General features: G+C 44.5%; 1 protein-coding gene across 1 annotated transcript in view; it reads right to left on the minus strand.

Moving 5' to 3' along the window:
- Positions 1-25,116, minus strand: part of FBLN2 (fibulin 2) — a 207,322-nt gene that overhangs the window by 22,246 nt on the left and 159,960 nt on the right. Inside the window, exons 6-9 of the mRNA XM_038740258.1 lie at positions 20,271-20,477; positions 8,487-8,600; positions 7,051-7,152; positions 5,172-5,312 (exon numbers count right to left, since the gene is read on the minus strand). Of these exons, the coding sequence (XP_038596186.1) occupies positions 5,172-5,312; positions 7,051-7,152; positions 8,487-8,600; positions 20,271-20,477 (564 nt within the window). The remainder of the gene's footprint in view (positions 1-5,171; positions 5,313-7,050; positions 7,153-8,486; positions 8,601-20,270; positions 20,478-25,116) is intronic.

The following is a 25,116-nucleotide window of genomic DNA, read 5'->3' on the forward strand; positions in this document are numbered from 1 at the left end:
CCTCCTTAGCTATCTATCCTTGCATCTTTTGAAAATCTGCTAGGCAGATAGAATTCAGTAGCAGCATTCAGCTCTGTGCTCCAGCTACTGACCTTTGTTTATATGCACGGTTTGCCAGGAACAGGCCAGTAGAAAACTTCATTCTTCTTCAGACTAAATAATAATAATGGCATTTACTAAGCGCTTACTATGTGCAAAGCACTGTTCTAAGCGCTTGATAAATCGTACAACTTTGCCGATTCTGAGAAACAGTCCATAATAATCCACATGTCCTCTTATCAACATATGAATTCCTCCCTGAGTGATTCAAGGCCTTTTGATGATGCTCCCAATTTGGTGAAAGTTTTCCATAAGAGTGAAATAATTTTGGAATCAAATTCTGAACACCAGCTTCCAGATTCCCTACTGCATCCTCAAGTATGGCTGCCTAGAATAGATTGAAAGATATTGGTCCTAGCACACAGTCCTGCTTTGCTCCTTTGGTGATGGAGAAAGATTCTAACGAGATCCCTCTGAGTTTCTGATACAGCCAGGCAGATGATCATAGGATAATCTTGGAATTCTGGTAGACATTTCAAGGCAGTCAACGCTCTTCAGTATGTCAGAGCCCAGATCTACTGATGGTATTAAATGCTTTTGTTTGGTCTCCGAATAGCATAGAAAGATCTTGATTTGGTTTTCTCTTGTACCTCATATGCAACAAAGATCATATTTGCTCTGTGTCCCTGTGGCATGAAGCTACATTATGATTCCAGTTGGGTATGGCTAATGTTGTTCTTCAGTAGCCTGTACAAGAGAACTCTGGCCAGAGCAGTGAGATCGCATACTAGTTTCCACAGTCAACTCTTGTTTTTCCCTCTTCAGAGATATTTATTGAGTGCTTAGTACCGAGCACTGTGCTAAGCTCCTGAGTGTGTAAACCAGAAGCAAAGCACATGTTCCCTGCCTTCAAGGACTCCACAGACTTCTTGAAGAGAGGGCTAATGTTAGCATCTTTGTAATTTGGTGGCAGCTCCTTAGAGTGATACATAAATCTATGATGGTGATTGAGTGTAGATCTCACCTGCTATTCCATCATATCTGGAAGTTTTACCATCCTTCATGGCTCTGATTTCATCAAGTTTTGGAGCAAAAGCCCTATCTTAAGATGTTGGGAGGCAAACTAATGTCTGTAGAGTGTCATCCTCAGTGATGGAACGAATGCTAGGAAATCATTGAAAGATTACCATCTCTTCAGCTTCCTACTTCATGTGCGATGTGGGCAGAGTCATTGCTACTCTCCAGTAGTTCTGTGGTGGTGTGTGGGCCCGCATACACTCTTCAGGGATGAAGTGAAGCCCTTGGTTTGAATTCTGCCTCTCTAGCCTTGTATTTTCACACTTGGCATCCCACAACATGTTACTCATGCTTCTTACCTTGCTCTGTCTTCCATGATGTAGGCTTTGAAAAGCAGCCCCTATCATCAGGGTGGCGACTACCTGTGAGGAGTTGTGTTGTTTTGTGGTGTACTGCTTAGACCCACACTCTGCACTTACAGTATCACTAACAGTTATGTGTGTGTGTCCTCAAAAAGACATAAGGTCAAGCCAGACTCTTTTCCACTAACTGAAATCTCTTATCAGGGAAGACAATCTCAGAGATGAACACTTGTGTAATTTCCCTTGTGTACTATTTTAAAAAATAAAACTCTCCACCACAGGGTACCTGGATGGAGGCTGTGTTGCTGGAGGTGTGGGAAATGGCAGTGCGGTGTTTTGAGAGGGTCACAGAACTACCCTATAGAGAGAGAGAAGAGCAAAGGGCTTGGACAGAAAGCAAAGAAGGAAGGGGGAAGTTCCAGGTTTGGAGAAGAGACAAAATCTGTCTCTGCTCATGTGGGAAAAGGAGTGCCTTAACAGGAACCATAATAAAGACTTAGAGCATGTGTGTGGGCAAGAGAGGAGGTGCCATGTAGCCCTCCAGTGATGTTATTATTATTAATAGTTATGATGATGATAATAATATTAATAATAATTATATTTGTTAAATGCCATGCACTGTATTAAGTTCTGGGGTAGATATAAGATAATCGGATTGGACAGTCCCTGTCCCTCATGAGACTAACAGTCTAAGGAGAGCAAGTATTGAATCCCCATTTTATAGGTGAGGAAACTGATGCACAGAGAAGTGACTTGCCCAAGGTCACCCAGAAGGCAAGAGGCAGAGCCAGGATTAGAACCCAGGTCCTCCAACTCCCAGGCCTTTACTCTTTCTACTAGGCCATGCTGACAGGGGGGAGGAATGATCTATCCTAGGAAGGACACAGAAAGTCCCCAGAAAAGGAAGCAAATTTTCTCTTAATTCCCACTGAAAAATTGAGGGCAGGGTTAAAGGAGAATAAGATCATTCTCTCCCTAGAGAGGGTCATTTTAGTAGGAATGGTGAGAGGGCTAGCTCTCCTTTCATCAGTTTATATGATATCCACTTTATCCCCCATTGGTTTGAAAAGTCTTTGAGGACAGGCTTTGCATCTTTTATTTTTTTTGCCTAATTTAGTGCTCTGCACCTAGAAGGTGCTCAACAAATACTGTTGATGATGATACTGGTCTTGGCAGAGGACTCCTGAGGCTCCCCATACTGCCTGCCTCGGGCCTTAGGACGCATGCTTCCATTCACTTAATGGGAAGTGTAAGATGACCAAAATCCAGACAAAGAATAGCAATCCAGAAAAGATACCAAATTGTATGATAAAGACAGAAGAACAGAATGAATTATAGTTATGCAAAGGCTCATAGCAACCATTAACCAAGAAAAGGAGAGGAGGGCCTCAGTTGTATTCAGGATCCCTATTTTGCCAAAATCCCTGGATGAGTCTCTACAGAGGAGTAATCAGAGTCCCCGAGGAACTGGTCTCACTAACCTTGGCTGCACTCAAAGAGATCAAAAATACGATATTCAATCAATTGTATTTATTGAACGCTCACTGTGTGCAGAGCACTGTACTAAGCACTTGGGATAGTGCAATATAACAATACTAACAGACATATTCCCTGCCCATGACAAGCTTGTGGGGGCAGGGCTTTTATTCCTAATCATGTCAAATAAATTTTTCTGGTGTGCTAGTTCTGGTCCTCTGAGGGCCTAGGCCTGAGCAACTTTATCCAAGAGACAGTTGTTTTGTTTGTTCTTCCAAAAGTATTCAAGAAGCCAAATTTTTTCAACAAGGTCTCCTGAACCTCAGGCACCCTCTATGTTGGACCCCAGTGCATAGTCAGCCAGCAATTCTAAATCTTTCCTTCCTGGAAGGTGGGTAATGCATCCACGAAGGTGGGCAATGCTCTTTCTGGATTATTTCACACCATGAAGCAGCGACTAGGAAAACACTGAGTAGGGGTGACAAGAAGGTCTCACTGCATTGCTCAGAGGAAAAAATAATGGGCTGGAAGCAGCAAGAAGAGGAAACAGACCCTGTGCTTTTCCCCCCAAAGGAAAATCTTCATGGCCCTTTCCCCTCTATCCCGTCCCCATAAATAAGGAGTCCTCTTCTAAACTGCCAAGAGAAACAACTTTCTTTAAGGTATTATCTCTGAGAGACATGAACATTCAAGAAGGAAGGGACTGTTATATCCATGCAGAAAACTTCCCAGAGGAGAGGAGGTGTTTGCATGCTGTTTAAACAGCCGGTGACTCTTCATCTCACTTGGGTGCCTTTCAGGAATATTAAGAATCTGCTGCAGACTGCACCTGGAATTTTAATCTACAATAACTTAACTCAAGGAAATGCAAGAAGAAATATTCTCAGATAAACTATTGTATTTCATGCTCAGGATTATTATTGTCATTCCAACTGTACATGCATTGACATGATCAAAATTTGGAAGAGAATTCAAAGAAACAACCATCATTTGCAAGCAGAATATGAAAGCTCTTCACATGTTTTTCCAAACGGCTCAAGATGGTGTAGGGATATAGGGATCTGGTTCAGGCCTCCTTGGATAAACATGGATGCAATAGACAGCTGCTAGCCCAGCACTCCATAAAGTAAAAGCCATAGAAGATGGGTGGAGTTTTCCCCATCTCTCACAGAAAAAAACAGGAGAAAATGTTCCCACTGCACATATTCTGCAAGCACACAGACAACAAAGGAAAATAAGGTTCAGCAGGCCCAGAGCTGAGTTTCCCAACTCACGAGGAAACTGTTCCAGGGCCATCATGGTACATATGACTTTCACCTGCTCAGGTCTTTGTGGTAACCGGCTGTTTTTTGTTTGTGTATGTGTGTGTGTGTTTGTGTTGGTGTTTGTATTTCAATAAAGATGAATGACACATCAAACCTACAAACATCTTATACTTTTGCCCAAGATCCCAGTTTGACGGCTGCTACTTATGATGCATGGAGACCTGGAGAGGGGCCTCTACAGAAGAGATTACTGAGGCTTGGCCTTATTTGCATATCTAACAACCGGAAGTCATAGCAATACAAGTAGTAGCTATACTGGTATTTATTGAGTGCCCACTTGGTGCAGGGCATCGTACTAGACATTTGAACCCTCAATTTAGAGTCACTTTATGGATTAGTAATAATCATGGTATTGATAAAGGACTATGTGCCAAGAACATTATCAAGGTCCCTTTGAAATTCCTCTCTCTTCCCCGACCTAGCCGCCTCCCAATGGGAACATTTTACTTATCAGTAGCACCTCTACCTGAGGGTAGGCTCAGAGGGAAATTACAGATAAAATTTGAATGGGTCAAATTTGTTTTTGGTAGGATTTCTGGTAAAAGGTTGCAAGGTTGGATGTCTATGCTGTAATGAAGACTTTGGCTTATTGGTGGGTTTCAATGATCCAGGCTACACCTGTTTCCCAAGGCCATGGATAATTGAATCTCCTACCCTCTCCTGGGGCTCATCATTAACATTGACCTCCCAGCTTCCCACTTCAGCAACATGCTCCCTGGGTGTCTATTTGTCAGGGAGTGGAGAGAGGGGAAGAAAGCTAAATAGCACACAACACAACACTGAGCAGAAGGCGGGCATGGGCTTGAACAGACCGGATTGCATTGAAATGTCGTATGCAAAGGTGGCCAGAGGACCCTTCCTTTAGCATACGGGGGTGGGGGGGTGGGATGTATGGTGCGGCATGGAGAGCTGGGATGGGGCGGTGCTGAGCGACTAGCAGCTCTTAGCTTACCAACGCACTTCCTATTCATGTTGAGGATAAAGCCCTCGGCACAGATCACTGTGTGGTTGACACAATAGAATGATCCCAATGTGTTCACACAGAACTGTCTTCGGGTACAACCGTGAGTACTTGTGTGGCACTCGTTCACGTCTAAGGCCACGTGGGGGCCACCGGAAGGGAAAAACAGAGCTCAATTAGAATGACACTAGGGCTCACAAACCAGTCTTTTCAACATTCTAAGGGGAGGGAGCATTATAATTATCATTGAGTTTGTATCGTTCTTTGATGTCCCCAAACCACTTTCACACCAGTTACCTTATTTTTTCCTCACAACATTTGTGAAGAGTAGTCTGGATGATGAAAGTGAGACATAAAGTTCACCGAGCATGTCAGTGGTAGAACTGGGACCATACTGCCTCCCAAGTAGTAAGCCAATTTAGTGAGCTGGCACGAGGTTCCCAGCCAAACCAAATGTCCCCTTCCTCTCCATACTCACTCAGCGAGACCCTCATTCAGAAAATGTCCATAACTTTTCACAACTCCTTATCATGGTTTCACACTTTTTCTTCTGTGGTTCTGCTCATTTTGATTCATTTTGAACTCAGTGTTTCATCTACCAGATCCTTAGCATATTATGCATGTGTGTAAGAGCATGCACGATTGTGGGGGAGTGTGTAGGCTAGTTGAGGGAAGAGTGTGTGCATATGTGTTTGCATGGACTAGCCCAGAGTTCACATTCCAGACTAGCCATCTGAGGGGATGTCAAATTGCTTCCCAGCCTCTCCTCCTGTTCAAAGCAGCAAGGGGACAAAAGAGGATCTATATATTCCCATCCCGAAAACAGCACATTGACCTGACATCAGTGGTCTTAGAATCCTGGGCTTTACTACTGGGAAAGGTTTGAGGACAAAGGGAAGAGGGTGAGGGGCTAATACTGCAGGAATCCCATTTTGCTAGTGGCTTCTTGCTCACTGAGAGCTCTCCAGATGGCTTGTCTTTCAAGCATTAACTTCAAGTAGGCTGAGAAAATTCAGTTTTGTATCAGTTCCCTGAGAGCACTTTATAACTTGGGGAAATAGGGGTAAGATGTCCATGTGATGGTCTAGAAACCATTAGAACAGAGAAACAACTTATCCCTCAAGACCTCTCTTGTGGAGAAGCTCCCCTGCTTGGCATGTCAATCACTCACCTAGTGACATCAGCAGGAGCAAAACCAATTACAGAGAAGCATTTCGGTTTAAGAGAAGGGTACTAGTAGAGTGGGAGGAAACTCCAGAGCTGTGATGAGAAGGGGAGTTTGTGTTAGGTGTCTGCAGGAACTGGACTTGGGAAGCAGAATTCCTGCTAGGCATCCAACGGGAATGAGTGTGAGAAGCTGGAACTAGCCAGAAAGGCAGAACTAAGAGGGGAGAACTAGTGGATGGCATTCTCACAGAAGACCCACTAAGGGAACAAGTTCCTGATTAGGGATAGGGAATTATTCCTGGATCTAGGTTAAGATTCTGCTCTATAACTACCGCTTTTATTGAAATCTTTAATAAAATAAATATTACTCAAGTTTTAATGATCAAAGAGTGAGCAGGAGCCATTGCTGTGCTCCTGCAGTAGGGAATGGAGCATTTGACATCCAACCAAACTTCAGGTACAGGACTGGCTTGCCGAACCGCAAATGCTTCCTGTGCTTTTCAGGGGTTCCAAATATTAGTCGCTACTGGGGCCATCTTGGGTTGTATTAGCATGGCTGTAATTTTTTTGGAGCACTAGGACCCTAATTCTGCAACTGAGTGTTTGACCCCAAAAGTGACCTAAATTCTACAGTCCATGATCCCAATGACAGTCTAAAGTAGATGGTTTGTGTAATTAGCTTGTCATCTGAGAGGATACTCACCTTCACAGGAAACCCCATCACCCATGATAGCGTATCCAGGAAAGCAAGAGCACATGGCTTTATTTTCAATAACGTTGCAGACTTGTTTGCAGGGCCCATTGTCTAGAAAAAATGCAAAATTCAAAGTTGTTACAGTGGCCAGTGGTGCTCTAAGCACTAAGACCCTACTCAGTAGCCTGTCATTTTCAAACTCAATACTGAGAACCACCCCAGCAAGTGGGTCGAGAATTGCTGGGGCAATCATAGAGGCCGGCTACTTCCAGGCTGACCTGTGCTCCTCTTCCTCTCTCCTCCTAACAGATCTTGCCTCTCCAAATCCTCTCTTCCCTCCAAGAGCAGCTCGAGGTTCAGTTTCTCTGGGCTATGCTGGGATGAAGAAAATCACAATGTTCCTTTTTTAACATGGTATTTTTTAGATGCTTACTTTGTGCCAGGCACTGCACTAAGTGCTGCGGTCAATACGAGCTCGTCATGTTGGGCACAGTCAATGTCCAAATGGGGCTCACAGTCTTAATCCCCATTTTACAGATGAGGTAACTGAATTCCAGAGAAGTTAAGTGTCTTACCCAAGGACATATTCATTCATTCATTCAATCGTATTTATTGAGCGCTTACTGTGTGCAGAGCACTGTACTAAGAGCTTGGGAAGTACAAGTTGGCAACATATAGAGGCGGTCCCTACCCAACAGTGGGCTCACAGTCTAGAAGGGGGAGACAGAGAACAAAACAAAGCATTTTAACAAAATAAAATAAATAGAATAAATATGTACAAATAAAATATAGTAATAAATACATACAAACACATATACATATATACAGGTGCTGTGGGGAGGGAAAGGAGGTAAGGCGGGGGGATGGGGAGGGGGAAGAGGGGGAGAGGAAGGAGGGGGCTCAGTCTGGGAAGGCCTCCTGGAGGAGGTGAGCTCTCAGTAGGGCCTTGAAGGGAGGAAGAGAGCTAGCTTGGCGGATGTATATAGCAGACAAGTGGAGGAGCCAGGATTAGAACTCATGTCCTTCTGACTCCCAGGCCCGTGCTCTATTCACTAGGCCATGCTGATTTCTGGGGAGAGTGTTCTTTAATCTCAAAGGGTTTGAGCACTCCTGCACAGGAATAATCTAATTTGTCAGCAGACAAGGCAGAAGCAAGGATGCTGTTGATTTTCTATCCCTCTGTCTTTATCTCCCTCCTGTGGCCCTCAAATTCTTCAGGACTGATTCTAACTGGCCTGTAACAGAACTCTTAAACTGGCAGCTCTCTCCACCCAAATAGTCAGCACACCCCCAGGTTCATCAGAGGCAGATCATCCATTCTCGTTCTAAAGGAAACAACACAGGAGCACGGGGTGAAATGAGTGAGACAAGTGAAACACAGACTGATTTATTCCATTCTGGGGAATTTCACTACCTGGTCCCAAAAGTGCCATCACCTCACTTACCTTTGCAGATGTCAGGGACTGCTTGTATCCTATCAATGATGGCAGGCTGGTTGTGGGAGATTTCAGAATGGAGAGTGTCTTCTCCCAAAGTAGCCTGCTTCTTTTCTTCTCTGTCTGTTAGTGGGTAAACAAAGGAAAAATTAGGGACAGAGGAAGCTGGAGGCTGTGGAAGGGAGAGGAGAGTGTTCTGGAATGGATGAGTCAAGCCAGAGGACCCTGCAACGGAGTCTACACAAAGTCAATTTCATGGTGAAAAAAGATGAAAACATCTGAGCAGATCTTGTCCACTGTTTTACAATGTGACCTTTCTTGACCTCATTTCTATCCCACTAATGGGGAATTGGTAACTGGTGGGGAATTGGTAACTGGTAATATCTACCCCAAGTAAGTCTTGTTCCCTTTGAGACCACTCAGAATATTTGAGCTCATGGCCACAAGTGAATCAGTGGGTGATAACTGCTTTCTCATGTTTGCTCCCTTAGTGTCTTGACAATATGTCCTATTGACAGATCATGTCCTGCCATTCCTTGCCCCCCTTATCCATTGCCAGCCTGTCTGGATTTTGTGGACAGCCCTGATAGAGAAGGGGAGTTGGCACTATCTGAGATATCCTCTTTCAATAAAGTTGACATTGTGACAGAATTCCCAGGCAGGGCTTAGAACTGCAAGTAATGGGGCTCAGGCCCTGGCCCAGCCCCTATGATGATTTATTGGGCACTAGAAGAGCAGCTTATCCCAGGTGAATTATGGCAAAAACAGAGGTAGCTCTTGAAATAATAATAATAATAATGATGGCATTTGTTTCATGTATGAAAAATATATGATAGTTAATAATAATTATTATGGCATTTGTTAAGCGCTTACTATGTGTGAAGCACTGTTCTAAGCACTGGGGAGATACAAGGTGATCAGGTTGTCCCATGTGGGGCTCACAGTCTTAATCCCCATTTTACAGATGAGGTAACTGAGGCTCAGAGAACTTAAATGACTGGCCCAAGGTCACACAGCAGACATGTGGCGGAGCTGGGATTAGAACCCATGATCTCTGACTCCCAAGCCCATGCTCTTTCCACTGAGCCATGCTGCTTAGTTCCTTGGTATTTATGGCGGATCAATTAGAGAAACCCCTGAGAATTACAGGAAATTGTCACAGCTGCACTTACAGCACTAGAAAGTTTATTCAACAACTTATGGTCTCTTGGACTTTCTCAGGGTGGTTGTGGGGAGGCCAGTCAGCCACCAAAGAGGTGGGGCTGTGGCTTCAACCAAAGACACAACAGACGGAAGGGGCCTGGGCTCCCCATCACGCCACAGCTGCAAGAATGGGTGCAGCCCACCATGAGTAGGCAAATCCCCGAATTAAAAATCCACTAGAGCCAAGGAACTACTGTACTTGCCTGGTATTGACACCATAGTGGCATATTTGAATCCTGGCTGTCCATGAATCTTTGCTAAGGAATCGTTTCATTCACAGTGCCATGGGGGACACTGACATTTTGAACAAAAGACTCTTTGGGTTTTAATACTTCAGTTCATAAAATATGTATTACTCTGCACTCAATACCGTGCCACTAACAATCACATGAGTCAGTGACAATATCAGGCTTCTTCTCCCCGTGACAGTTAGGGCTGTCTCTGTTCTTTTTGGAATTAGTGGGTTAGGGGAGTGTAATCAATCAATCAATCAATCAATCAATCGTATTTATTGAGCGCTTACTATGTGCAGAGCACTGTACTAAGCGCTTGGGAAGTACAAATTGGCATCACATAGAGACAGTCCCTACCCAACAGTGGGCTCACAGTCTAAAAGGGGGAGACAGAGAACAGAACCAAACATACCAACAAAATAAAATAAGTAGGATAGAAATGTACAAGTAAAATAAATAAATAGAGTAATAAATATGTACAACCATATATACATATATACAGGTGCTGTGGGGAAGGGAAGGAGGTAAGACGGGGGGATGGAGGGGGAGAGGAAAGAAGGGGCTCAGTCTGGGAAGGCCTCCTGGAGGAGGTGAGCTCTCAGCAGGGCCGTAATATGGGTAGGAATTGGTTAAGTGGCTACAATCAGAAGTTCTAGCCTATGTCGTGTCTCCTGTCCCACTGTGTACTCTGCCAAGCACTTAGTACAGAGTTCTGCACACAGTAAGAGCTCACTAAATATGATTGATTGATTGCTACCACAAGTCCATTTACCTCTGGTACCACCAGCATGCCAAAGGCTGAGTTATCCCAACAGCCCCGGCCAGGAAATAAACAGAGACAGTGAAGCAAGCAATACCATCCTTCCCATCTCACAAGCCCACAACCTTGGTGTCCTCCTCGACTCTGCTCTCTCATTCACCACTCACATCCAATCCATCACCAAAACCTGCCGGTCTCACCTCCGCAATATCGCCAAGATCGGCCCTTTCCTCTCCATTCAAACCGCTACCCTGCTGGTTCAATCTCTCATTCTTTCCCGACCGGATTACTGCATCAGCCTCCTCTCTGATCTCCCAAGCTCCTGTCTCTCCCCACTTCAGTCTATACTTCACGCTGCTGCCCGGATCATCTTGGTGCAGAAATGCTCTCGGCATGTTACTCCCCTCCTCAAAAATATCCTGTGGCTACCAGTCAACCTACGCATCAGGCAAAAACTCCTCACTCTCGGTTTCAAGGCTCTCCATCACCTCACCCCCTACCTCACCTCCCTTCTTTCCTTCTACAGCCCAGCCCGCACCCTCCGCTCCTCTGCTGCTAACCTCCTCACTGTGCCTCGTTCTCGCCTGTCCCACCGTCGAACCCCAGCCCATGTCCTCCCCCTGGCCTGGAATAACCTCCCTCCACACATCCGCCAAGCTAGCTCTCTTCCTCCCTTCAAAGCCCTACTGAGAGTTCACCTCCTCCAGGAGGCCTTCCCAGACTGAGCCCCCTCCTTCCTCTCCCCTTCCCCATCCTCCCCACCCTACCTCCTTCCTTGCCCCACAGCACCTGTATATATGTTTGTACAGATTTATTACTCTATTTTACTTGTATGTATTTACTATTCTATTTATTTTATTTTGTTAATATGTTTTGTTTTGTTGTCTGTTTCCCCCTTCTAGACTGTGAGCCCGTTGTTGGGTAGGGACCGTCTCAATATGTTGCCAACTTGTACTTCCCAAGCACTTAGAACAGTGTTCTGCACACAGTAAGTACTCAATAAATACGATTGAATGAATGAATATTCCAAGAGGTAGGGATGAGGGAGAAGCACCTTCCTTAGGATTTCCAACTTGAATGAAATGACTCCAGCTGGCTTTGGTGCTTTGCTTCCCCTGTAGCAATGAGTAAGGTGACCAGTCATCTGGATTTAAGCACCTTTTAGAGTTCTGTCCCACCACTCAGAAAGCCTAAAATTGAACCAGAACCACTTTTAACTGGGATGTCAGAAAGGGACCAAAAAAGGCCCTGGTGGCAGTGAGAGTGGCAGGGCATAGGATTAAAAAAATTGTCCAGATGCCCCCCCTTTCTCTTGCCACTGCTGTCACAGCTGAGCCAGCCTATCGTGAATTGGTTCTGGAAACTTATATCATACGTGGAATGATGCTGAAAAGGCCCCAGGATTAGTCTGGCATGAGTCAGTTCAATCCAGGTTTTCAGTGTCCTTGCTATCTCCACCTCTACCACTTCTATTTAGGTGATGGTGGCACTGGAAACCTTGACTGAACTGGGCAATCTTGGGGCTTGCCACCACCCCCACTTCCATTCAGATAGTGATAGATAATGGTGGTTAGGTTAGTTGTTCCTCTCCCACCTCTCTCTCTTTCTCCTGCTCTCTCTCTAACTCTATCTGTTTCTGTCCTCCACTCAGTCCCACCCAGCAAGGCCTCACTCACAACCCATTTTTTGGTAGCTAGAACTCTGGTCACCTTAAAAACAATTCATATTTTAGAGAATCTCAAGTTCTCTCTGCCTTCTGTCAAAGTAAACTAGAGAACAGGGAGCAGTAGGTGTGGCCTAGTGATTTGAAAAATTAATCACTCATCAGTCAAAACCCATGGGGGTTGTCAGGGGAAGAGTTCTGGATTCAGGGGAAGTGGGAAGGATTTGGGCATGGTGTGATCCAGTTGGATTTCCTTCTGTGGAAAGGAGGAGTGGTAGATAACATTTCCATGAGTGGTGTAGTGGGACTTCCTGCCTTGAGGATCAGCGAGCCCAGAGGAGGAAACTGGCCTCCAGAAATTTTGTCGGTCCAAAAGGGAAGTTCTGGACTCTGACCTTCACGAGTAGTCTCAGCTTAATGATACATCCACCTTAAAACTCACTACAGTATCAGAGCAGGAAAGGGGAGTCCTGAACCCACTGACTGAGCCAAGATCCAAGAACAGTTGATTTACAGTTCCATCAAGACTTATCAAAACACGACCTCTCCCTTCATCCCTCTCTGATTGCCATCTTCAACCATTCACTCTCCAGTGGCTTCTTCTTTATTGCTTTCAAACATGCTCGGGTATCTCGTAGACTAAAAAACAACCCCTCCCTTAAATCCACAGCTCCCTCCAGTTATCTCCCCATCTCCTTCCCACAACTTCAATTAACCAATCATATTTCTTGAGTGCTTACTGTGTGAAAAGCACTGTGCTAAGCTGTACTGTACTTGGGAGAGTACAATATAACAATATCGTATACATTCCTCTCCAATATAAAAATATATATTCCTGTCCAAACTCCATGAGCAAGTTGTCTACACCCACTGTCTCCACTTCCTTTCCTCAACTCTCTCCCTGACCCCCTCCAATCTGGTTTCCACCCCCTTTACTCTACTGAAACTGACCTCTCAAAAATCACTCTCCTTCTTGCCAAATCCTAATCCTCCTCGACCTCTCGACTGCCTTTGACACTGTTGACCACCCCCTTCTCCTGGAAACATGATCTAACCTTGGCTTCACTAACATTTGTCCTCTCCTGGTTCTCCTATTTCTCTGGCTGCTCATTCTCAGTCTCTTTCGCAGATTCAGTCCCTCAGGGTTCAGTTCTGGGTCTCCTCCTTTTCTCTATCTATGCACATCCTTGGAGAACTCATTTGCTCTGAGGCTTCAACCACCATCTCTATGTGGATGATTTCCAAATCTACATCTCCTTCTCTGCAGTCTCATATTTCCTTCTGCCTGCAGGATATCTCTACTTGGATGTCCTGTCAACATCTCAAACTTAACATGTCCAAAACAGAACTCCTCATCATCCCACCAAAACCTTGTCCTCCCCTTGACTTTCCCCTCAGCAAAGACAGCACCACTATCCTCCCTGTCTCATAAGCCCATTATCTTGGCATTATCCTTGACTTTCTCATTCAACCCATTATCGCTAAAATCTGTCCTTCCCTCTCCATTCAAACTGCTACTATATTAATCCAAGCATTTACTCTATCCTACCTTAACTACTGCATCAGCCTCCTTGCTGACCTCTCTGTCTCCTGTCTCTCCCCCCTCCAGTCCATACTTCACTCTGCTGCCCAGATCATTTTTCTACAAAAACGTTCAGTCCATTTTTCCCCATTTTTCCTCAAGAACTTTCAAGAGTTGCCCATTCTCCTCCACCACAAATGGAAACTCCTTACCATTGGCTTTAAAGCATTCAATCACCTTGTCCCCTCCTATCTTATGTCTGATTTCTTACAGAAACACAGCACATTCACTCACTCCTCTAACACAAGCTTTCTCACACTCAATCTCATCTACTTTGCTGCCGACCCCTTCCCCATGAGTTGCCTCTGGCCTTGGACTCCCTCCTCCTTCATATCCGATAGACCATCATTCTCCCCACCTTCAAAGCTTTATTAAAATCACATCTCCAAGGGGTCCTCCTCACCTCATTTCCCCTACTCCCTTTACCTTCTGCATCACCTTTGCACTTGGATTTGTATCCTTTACTAACATGCTGCCCCCTTCCCCTCCCCGCCCCCCGCCAGCCACACAGCACTTGTGTATAATCCATAATTTATTTATTTTAATTAATGTCTGCCTCCCCCTCTAGACTGTAAGCTCCTTTTGGGCAGGGAACATATCTACCATATAACATATCTACCTGTTATATTGTACTCTCCCAAGCACTTAGTACAGTGCTCTGCAATGCCATTTATTGATTGTTAAATAGGCTTCCGCTGACCCTTGGGGAAGATGAGTGGGGTGAGGGAAATCCTCGGGGAATTCTACCAGGATGTCTGTAGAGAAAGTCAGAGAGAATGACAGAGAGAGAGAGACAGAGAATTCAGGAAAGTGAGGGCTGCTCAAGTAACTTAACAGGAAAGAAAAAAGCTCTAAGGGGAAACAAATATCTAAAAACTTAACATTTAAAAGCCAATCATCAGTAAATTTCAAGCATGTAAGTTTCTGAAAATTTAAATCAAAACAGCTACAATCTCAATTACCAAAATATCTAGATTGATAGAGGTTGAAAAATCTCCATTCTGGTCAGAGCATGTTATAGGCACTTCTGATATGACGGTGGTGCTGATCAGTCTAGCCTTGAGCAGAAAGAGTTGTATCTGAATAATAATAATGATACCATTTGTTAAGCACTTACTATGTACAAAGCACTGTTCTAAGCGCTGGGGGTGGTTACAAGGTGATCAGGTTGTCCCATGTGGGGCTCACAGTCTTAACCCCCATTTTACAGATGAGGTAACTGAGGCTCAGAGAAGTTAAGTGACTTGCCCAAGGTCACACAGCAGACATGTGGTGGAGCTGGGATTAGAACGCATGACCTCTGACTCCCAAGCCCGGGCTCTTTCAACTGAGCCACACTGCTTCTCAATAATAATTACGGTATTTGTTAAGCACTTACTATGTACCAGGCACTGTATTTATCACTGGGGAAGATACAAGATAATCAAGTTGAACACAGTTCCTGTCCTACATGGGGCTCACAGTCTCAATCCCCATTTTACAGATGAGGTAACTGAGGCCCAGAGAAGTGAGGTGTCTTGCCCAAGGTCTCACAGCAGACAAGTGGCAGAGCCAGGATTAGAACCCATGATCTTCTGACTCCCAGCCTCGTGCTCTATCCACTACACCATACTACTTCTCTTTCAAATCTCACAGAAGAGATTTAGGAGGGTCTTCTGGAACAAAAATGGGCTCAGGATGCCTAACACTAACTGAGTCAGGTGTACTGAGTGAAGCCCTCACCAATTTGTATGGAGGAAAAAGTAAGCTCTTTGTGGGCAGGAATGTGTCTGTTTATTGTTGTATTGTACTCTCCCAAGAACTTAGTACAGTGCTCTGCACACAGTAAGCACTCAATAAATATGACTGAATGAACAAATGAATGAAAGAAGTGGAGGAAATGGACCCAATTGGATGAAGATGCCACCTTCCTTTATTTTAGAAGGTCAGGAAATGTAAGCCCGGTGTAGGCAGGGATTGTCTCTCTTTATTGCTGAATTGTACTTTCCAAGCATTTAGTACAGTGCTCTGCACAAAGTAAGCGCTCAATAAATACAATTGACTGAATGAATCCTCTCTAGCCCCTATTCCTGGGAAAGAAAGAAGAGTCTAATAGCCAGAATTGGTCTGACCTATCACCTTCATCTCATGATGATGATTTTTGGATAAATGGTTGAATGGTCTGCGTACATGAAAGCCCTCAATCAATACCAGTGACTGACTGATTGGTTAATGTCTTAATATTGAGTTAAACAGTGCTTGACCATTTGATGGCTAATTTGTTATAGTACCAGGACAAATACATAGCTATAGTGTAAGGAACAAGAGTGCAAGCCCAAGAAAACACGGGAGAAGTGCATAAGGGGCAATGTAGACTAGCATTATACATAATAATCTTGGGAATTTGACAGCAGTTGATTCCCATGTCTGTTTATTGTTCTGTTGTACTCTCCCTCAAGTACTTAGTACAGTGCTCTGCACACAGTAAGCGCTCAATAAATACTATTGAAAGAATGACAGAATGAATTTGGAGGGCAGCCATTACAAATAAGTCAGTTTGTGGTATGTATTCAGTGAACCCCGTACTAGATGCAGTGGTGTGTTATAAATGAGCAAATTACACTTTAATGGAAAAGACAGGATAGAAACAAATACACAAATGTTAATCAAGAGTCAAAATGAGCATGCTCAAGTGAACAGATGGATGGTGCAGGATATGGTGCGCTTAGTACAGTGCCTGGCATGTAGTAAGTGCTTAACAAATACCATAAAAAAATGGTGACAGTGAAGGATCTCACTAATGCTGAGATCTAGTGGGATGGAAACAACAGTGGCAAATGATATATACCTCTGCTTAGGACTGGCCTCTGCTTTTCAGTGTCTCTAGCCTGAGCTATGGAGGTGAAGCCTCACTCTTCCACCGTAACAGGACAAGTCAAGCAGCTCCTTCCACCTATCATGTCAGTGCTTCTGTCCTGAAAGAGGAGGGCTACAATCCAGGACACCACGTGACTATGTTCCTCCTTTTGAAGGAGAGCTGCCAAAGCATCACAGAACAACTAGCATGGCCTAGTGGAAAAAGCACGTGCCTGGGAATCAGAAGGACCTGAGTTCTAACCCCAGCTCTGCCACTTGTCTGCTGGGTGACCCTGGGCAAGTCACAACATCTCCGTGCCTTATCTGTAAAATAATAATAATAATAATATGGACTCTGTCCAACCTGATTATCTTGTATCTACCACAGGGCTTAGTACAGTGCCTGGTACATAGAAAGAGATTAGCAAATACCATTAAAAAAAAAACCCTACCACAACTACATCCTGTGCTCTCACAGCACCATGTTGTTGCGGGGAAGATGGCAAAATGGCAGGAAGAGATGGGGAGAAGAATGAGGACAAACATGGTGATACCTTATGAATGGTTTTTGGGTCTCAGGAGGTAAATATGTTGTGGGCAGGGATTTTACTCTTTATTGTTGTATTGTACTTTCCCAAGCTCATAGTACAGTGTTCTGCACACAGTAAACATTTAACAAATATGATCAAATGAATGAATGAACATTTGAAAAGGTACATACGGGTTTAATTGACAAACAGAGAAAGGTACAGAGTTGAGGGTTTTTTAAGGGTTTTTAATAAGTGCTTACTATGTGCCAGGGACTGTATTAAGTGCTGGGGTAGATACAAGCTATTCAAGTTGTACACCATCCCTTTCCCACAAAGGGGTCACAGTCTTAATCCCCATTTTACAGAAGAGGTGACTGAGGCACAGAGAAGTTAAGTGACTTGCCCAAGGTCACTCTTTAGACAAGTGGCAGAGCCAGGATTTGAACCCAGGTCCTCTTACTCCCACTCCCATGCTCTTTCCACTAGGCCATGCTGTTTCTCTATGTATGACTGGGTTGGCCAATACCAGGAAGGTTTCTCTGGAGGTAGCGTGACTTTTGAAGAAGAATGAAGCAGGAAAGGGACAGAGGCAAAGAAGAGAAAAGAGTTTTTCCAGTAAAGGTGCTGGGGGAGTCTGGGAGAACAGGTCAGGGAAGCAGTACCACAACCATCCATAAGAAAACAGATTCCAACTGTACTCAATATGGATAGGGCAGCATATCATACAGTGGTCTTTTCAGTTAGATTCACACACACTCCACCTCCCTCAACACACACATACACTCAGAGTAACACTGCCAGCCCCACTATCTTTCAGTAGAAAGAATTGAAAACCCAGTATTCCTCAGAAATGCAGACATAGGGCAATGAAGTGTACTGAATCATTAAAATAATACAGTATCTGGATTGATCTGTAGAGTCAACTCTCTATTAGTCAGGGGCTGATTATCCAGTTTGCCAATTAACCAGGAAGACCCCTTCACCTCTCTTTTTCTCCTCTGCCCCAACCTTTTGTCCATTTCCCTACCCATGAGCACCTAATAGTAGCAATAGTATTTGAAGTGCCCACTAGGGGCAGTACACTCACTGTACTAAGTGCTAGGGAATAACAATAATGGTAATAATAATAATAATAATAGTAATAACAACAAAAAGAAGTGACAAGTGTGCATTAGTAGGTGGTCTGGAGCAGAGAAAGTAGTTATTTTTGCTCCTCTTGAGCATCTTTTGTGACAGGTTTTTTGAGGGGAGGAGGTTGAAACTCTTGCCTACAAAAAGGTTTTGAGGCACAGTGGATTTCAATTATTCATGCTCTGTCAGTCCCCCACGACCATGGACAATCAACAGTTAGTTGTACAGCTCAGATATTTTATTTCTACAGGTTTGGAGGAGAGATGTGTTTCCCCTGCCAAGCCATGGTTCTGCTTCAGCAGTTAGTTTCAATAGTTTCTGGCCCTGCCACTAAAACGACTACAAATAGCCCTGATCCTAACTCATTCTGGTTGCCAGGCATGGAACTCCTGCCTTTCTACCTCCAACTCTGCAAAAATATTCTCCCCACTGCATTTCCTTAAAGGTTTTATTCAAAATGCTTTGATACAAACTAAACAACAGACAATGGCAGCAGTCACCACCAGAAAATACATTTTTACCAACAGCCAAATGTGATGAAGAGAAACCACTATAACGAGAACTGGTTTGGATTTGGCAGACAGTGCACATGGTCTCAGGGATACCAGTCATCAAACAGCATCAGGGCTATTTCTCTTGCTAAATGATTGGCTATTCACTAACCTAATGTTTTAACTTTCCTATAATCTGGGTTGAAATCTTGCCTTGAGTCAACTCAGGAGGCTAAACAAAGGCAGCAAATGAGACCTCTTTCCCACAGAAGACTTCCCTTGAATGAGGTAAGGATGGGCTATAAATCTCTAGATATAGGTCAATGGCTGCAGGTAAGGTAGAAATTTGGGAAGAGTGGTGTGTATGGTCTGAATAAAGATTACTAGTAGCAATCAAAATGTCATTGTCTTACTGAATGCAGTACAGCAAGTTGGGGAAATCCTTTATGGTTGCTTGATTTCAAGTCCCATGTATCCTAGCACACTCTGCGTCAGGCTTCATGACATGGAAAACCTTATCAGAGGAATGGAGGGAATCTTCTCTGACTGGAAAAACAGTATGGCCTAGTAGAAAAATTGATGGCCTGGGAGTCAGAGGACCTGGATTCTAATCCTGACTCCACCACTTTCCAGCTGGGTGACTTTGGGCAAATCATTTCACTTCTCTGTGCCTTAGTTCATTCTTTCATTCATTCAATCACATTTATTGAGTACTTACTGTGTGCAGAGCACTGTACCAAGCCCTTGGGAGAGTACAGTAAATGGACACATTCTCTGCCCACAGTGAGCTTAAATGGGGATTCAATACCTGTTATCTCCTCTACTCAGATTTGAAGCACCAGGTGGGTCCTGATTATCTTGTATCTACCCCAGAGCTTACAACAGTGCTTGACACATAGTAAGCGTTTAACAAATACCACAATTATTATTATTATTGGTGGGATGAGGCCCATTCAAAAAGAACTGGTTTGCACCCAGGGTGGCTCCATGAGGTGCACGAAGACCACAGCAAGACACCAAAGGGGAGCATGTAGAAAGCGACCTTGGGACAATGATTTAAGATTTCACGAATGAGTTCAGTTCTTACAAAATGTTCCAGACTTAGAGTCCTTGGTACTAATGCGGGGTTCTCAGCTAAGGATCAGGAACTGCATGGGGAAGAGCAGCACAGTTTCCTTCTGTCTCCCGGTACCTCTTCCTCTCTGTGTGAAACAAATACACTTAACTCTTCCCAAGGATGAACAATGTTGGACATCTCTCCCATCAGCTTAAACCTGTAAGATCAATGAAGCTTGAAACAGAATATGGCAGAGCCAAAGAGGCAGTGAAGCTTTCCCTCATTGGCCTCACACTCACTCTGCTCACCTGGGTTGCAGCTAAGCCCATCTTCCTGCAGGATAAAGCTGGGGAAACAGGCACACTTGTAGGATCCCACAGTGTTGATGCACAGGTGCTGACACAGCTCTCCGGGGTAGGCCATGCACTCATCGAGATCGTCGCCAGGTAAGTTGTTTGACAGCTCTGCTTCATTGCTGATGGACAAGGCTTCGTTGTGATCATCTGTATCTGAAACTATCAACAATCCAGGGCAATTACCTCATGTCAAGGCACATAGAGGAATACACAGGCCCTTTGGAGAGCACCTCTGAAGTAACTGCTCTGCTAAGGGTGGGGACATTATTAGGCTGACTATAGCCTTGATAACTGCGGTGCCATATGCATTCATCTTGGTATAGAGCAACTTATGGAGATCAGCTAAATAAAACTAAAGAAGGAAAGCACAAAATTGGAGCAAAAGAGGAGAGGAATCAGATGGATGGGCAAGAGAAAAAATGAGCAGTGAATTCTGCACAAAATAAGTCCGCAATAAATACTATTGCTGGATCAATTTGAAACTATAGGCAGGGCAGGGAGAAACCATAGCAGCAGCACATAGCCACAGTTGTTCCTCTGCCCTCAGAGTGGCAAAGCAAGTCAAGCAATGTGGAAAGAGCATGGGCCTGGGTGTCAGAGGACTGAAGTTCTAATTCCGGCTCCACGACTGTGCCATGACCTGGGCCTCGGTGGAAATATTACTGACAGGGACAAGAGATTTAAAGTGGTCCTGGGCAAATCTCTATCATCAATTCCTTCATTCAAGTTCTTGGTCCTGAGGACTCAAAGCCAAGGCTCATTCATCATTCCTGAGGGCAGATTCCATTATCGCAGCAAACTGGTCATGTGTCTATAAAAACGAAGTCAAAATGATGGTGTATGTAGGGCCAGGGAGCAGAGAAAAACGCTGGGAGTTGAGAAACTCTTCACATGGGTAGATACATGCCCAGGTCATAGTGGGACCCAACCTGGTTTGCCCATACCCAAACATTTAGGAAAAAGATTTTCTGATAATTGTCATCTTTTTTTTATGGCATTTGCTAAGTGCTGTTTGCCAGGCACTGTAGCAAGGGCTGAAATGGTCTTGATGAGAGTCAGACTGGATTTATTTGCATAATGAGCATGACTATTAATACTAATGATAATGATGGTATTTGTTAAGCACTTACTATGTTCCGAGTACTGTTTTAAGCACTGGGATAGATACAAAGGTATCAGATTGTCCGACGTGGGGCTCATAGTCCCTGTTTTACAGATGGGGTAACTGAGGCACAGAGAAGTTAAGTGACTTGCCCAAGGTCACAGAGCACACAAGTCATTTAGCCAGGATTAGAATCCTTCTGACTCCCAGGCCAGTGCTCTATCCACTAGATCATCATCTGTAAATAAATAAATTACAGGTATGTACATAAGTGTTGTGGGGCTGAGGGAGGGGTGAATAGAGGGTGCAAATCCAAGTATAAGGGTGGTGCAGAAGAGAGTGGGAGAAGAGGAAAAGAGGGCTTAGTCGGGGAAGGCCTCTTGTTGGACATGCTTTTTTTAATAAGGTTTTGAAGGGGGGAAGACTGATTGTCTGTCAGATATAAAGAGGGAAGGGAGGGTCTTCCAGGCTAGAAGCAGGACACGAGTGAGAGGTCGGTGATGAGATAGGCGAGATTGAGGTACAGTGAGGAGCAAAGTGTATGGGCTGGAATGTAGCAGGAAATCACGGAGATAAGGTAGGAGGGTGCAAGGTGATTGAGTCCTTTAAAGCCTATGGTAATGAATTTCTGTTTGATGCAGGGGTGGATGGGCAACCACTGGAGGTTCTTGAGGAGTGGGCAAACACGGACTGAATGTTTTTGTAGAAAAACAATCTGGGCAACAGAGTGAAGTACGGACTGAAGTGGGGAGAAACAGGAGGTATTACGGGTGATACAGTAATCAAGGCGGGATAGGATAAATTCTTGGATTAATAAGGTAGCAGTTTGGATGGAGAGGAAAGGACAGATTTTAGTGATGATGTGGCTGTTGAACCAATAGGATATTGGTGACAATGACTATGTGGGTTGAATGAGAGGGATGGGTCCAGGATAACGCCAAGGTTATGGGCTTGTGAGGCAGGATGGTGGTGCCGTCTACAGTGATGGGAAAGTTAAGGGGAGGACAAGGTTTTGGTGGGAAGATGAGGAGTTGTTTTGGATATGTTAAGTTTAAGCTGTTGGCAGGGCATCCTAGTAAAGATGTCCTAGCTGCAAGAGGAAATGCGACACTACAGAGAAGGAGAGAGATCAGAATTGGAGATGTAGATTTGGGAATCATCCACCTAGTTAAAGGCATGGGAGTGAATCAGTTCTCCAAGGGAGTGGGTGTCAATGGAAAATAGAATGGGACCCAGAACTGAGCCTTGAGGGACTCCCACAGTTAGGGGGTAGGAGGCAGGGGAGAAGCCCATCAAAGAGTCTGAGAAGGACTGGTCAGAGAAATTGGAAGAGAACCACGAGAAGACAGTGTGTTAATAATGTTTCCAGGAGAAGTGGGTGGTCGTGAGGCAGCTGAGAGATCAAGGAGAATTAGGATGGAGTAGAGGCGGTTAGATTTGGCAAGGAGGAGCTCATTTGTCACCTTTGAGAAGGCAGTTTCTGTGGAATGAAGGGGGTGGAAGCCAGATTGAGGGGGTTAAGGAGAGGACTGGAGGAGAGGAACTGGAGACAGCAGGTGTAGACAACTCACTCGAGGAGTTTGGAGAGGAATGGTAGAATGGAGATGGTATGGAGGGAGATGGAACAGTAACTGGAGGGAGCCATAGGGGTAAGGAAAGGTGGTTTTTTTTTAGGATGGGGGAGGTATGAGAAGGTTTGAAAGCAGTGGGGAAAAGGCCATTGAAAAGTAAACTGTTGAAGATGGTAGTCAGGAAGTGAAGAAGGGAGGGGGCAAGCGGTTTGATTAGGTGCAAAGGGATGGGGTCAGGGGCACAGGTTTGTGGGGGTGGATTTTGAGATGAGGCAGGAGATCTCTTCTTGAGGTACTGCTGGGAAAGATGGGAGACTTGAAGGAGCAGGAAGAGGGAGGGACAGGAGAGGAGCAGGGGAGATTTTATGGGGAGCACACCTGATGGTTTTATTTTATCAATAAAGTACATGGCCAGGTCATTAGGGGCAAGATATGAGGGAGGTAGAAGGACAGAGGGTTTGATGAGGGAGTTAAAGGTCTGAAACAAGTGAAGGAAGCAGACTGTGGAGGTGGTCCAGAGCTGTGGGTTAGTGGTATGAGATTGGTGAAGGAATTCCTCAGATCCCATCCTGTGAAATGGGGATAACATATAGGAAAATTGGGGGGTTTACTCCCCAGCTCGTGTTCCCTTCTTCTCTCAAGCAAACTTTCTAATTATCCCTTGCTCTTTTCTCTCCCACCTCCAAACATTATTCATGCCATTTTCCATGACTGGAACACCCTCTCCACCACTCAGGGTCACCAAATCATCTCTCTCCCCTTCTTTAAAGGCCTGCTAAAAAGCCACCTTCTCCAGGAGGCATTTCTCAATAGCCTCCCCCGACCACTCGAACTTTCTAGTCATGCCACCCTTTCAGACACCTCAGTATTTTAATGTGCTTATTTTCTAATTTATTCATTTTTAATGTATTCATTTCTGGAGAAGCAGCATGGCTTAGTGAATAGAATAAAGGCCTGGGAGTCAGAAAGACCTGGGTTCTAATCCTGACTCCATCACATCTGCTGTGCGGCCTTGGGCAAGTCACATAACTTCCCTGGGCCTCAGTTAACTTGTCTGTAGAATGGGAATTAAGAGATTGAGACCCATGTTGGACAGGGGCTGTGTCCAAACTCATTAACTTGTATCTACTCAATGCTCAAAAAACGGCTTGGCACATAACACTTAGCAAGTACCATTATTATTATAATTCTGTAGGGCTTTGAAGGTGAGGAAGGAAGAAGGTTGGTAGATTTGAGGGGAGAAGATGTTTTATGCCGGGATATAAATGTGAGAAGTGTGCCAGAGATGGGAAAGTTTGAGTGAAATGCACATAGGATATTTTCTGGGGTGGAACAAAGAGCACGAGCTGAAATGTAGCAGAAGAAAGTGGACAGGTACGAAGGCAGCCGTTGATGGAGAGTCTTGAAGCTCGTGGTTAGGAATATTCATTTTATGTGAGAAGAAATGGGAATCATTCAATGTTGCTGAGGTAGGGCGGTTGATGTATTCTGATTAGCACTTTGGAAAGACTATATATGCAGCTGATTATAGGCTAGATGGGAAACAGGAGACACTTTGAGGTAGGGAGACCCACATGAAGGCTATTTCAGTAGTCCAATCAGGAGATGATTATGGTGGTGGTGGTGGTGGTGGTGGTGGTGGTGGTGGTAAAAGTGGAGAGGATGGGGAGATTGGTGAAATATTCTAGAGGAACATCTACAGGATTTAGACACAGATTGAATAGGAGAGGCAAATGACAGAGCCCAACATGGCACCAAATTTGTAAGCAGGGACGAAGGTTAATGCTGGTGGAAGAAAGTTAGGGTCAGTGGAGGATTTAGGAGAAAAGATGAGGAAATCCACTTTTTTGACAAATTTTAGTTTAAGGTGCTGGGGGTGGGGTCCATCTAAGTAGAGATGGAGCCTTCTCCCCTCCCCATCGCCCCCTTCCCTCTGCCCTACCCCCATCCCCCCCCACAGCACTTGTATATATTTGTACATATTTGTTACTCTATCTTATTTGTACATATTTACTATATTTATTTTATTAATGATGTGTATATAGCTATAACTATTTATTCTGATGGTATTGACACCTGTCTACTTGTTTTGTTTTGTTGTCTGTCTCCCCCTTCGAGACTGTGA

This window comes from Tachyglossus aculeatus, chromosome X1 (genome assembly GCF_015852505.1).
Source record: "Tachyglossus aculeatus isolate mTacAcu1 chromosome X1, mTacAcu1.pri, whole genome shotgun sequence".
In the NCBI taxonomy this organism is placed as follows: domain Eukaryota; kingdom Metazoa; phylum Chordata; class Mammalia; order Monotremata; family Tachyglossidae; genus Tachyglossus; species Tachyglossus aculeatus.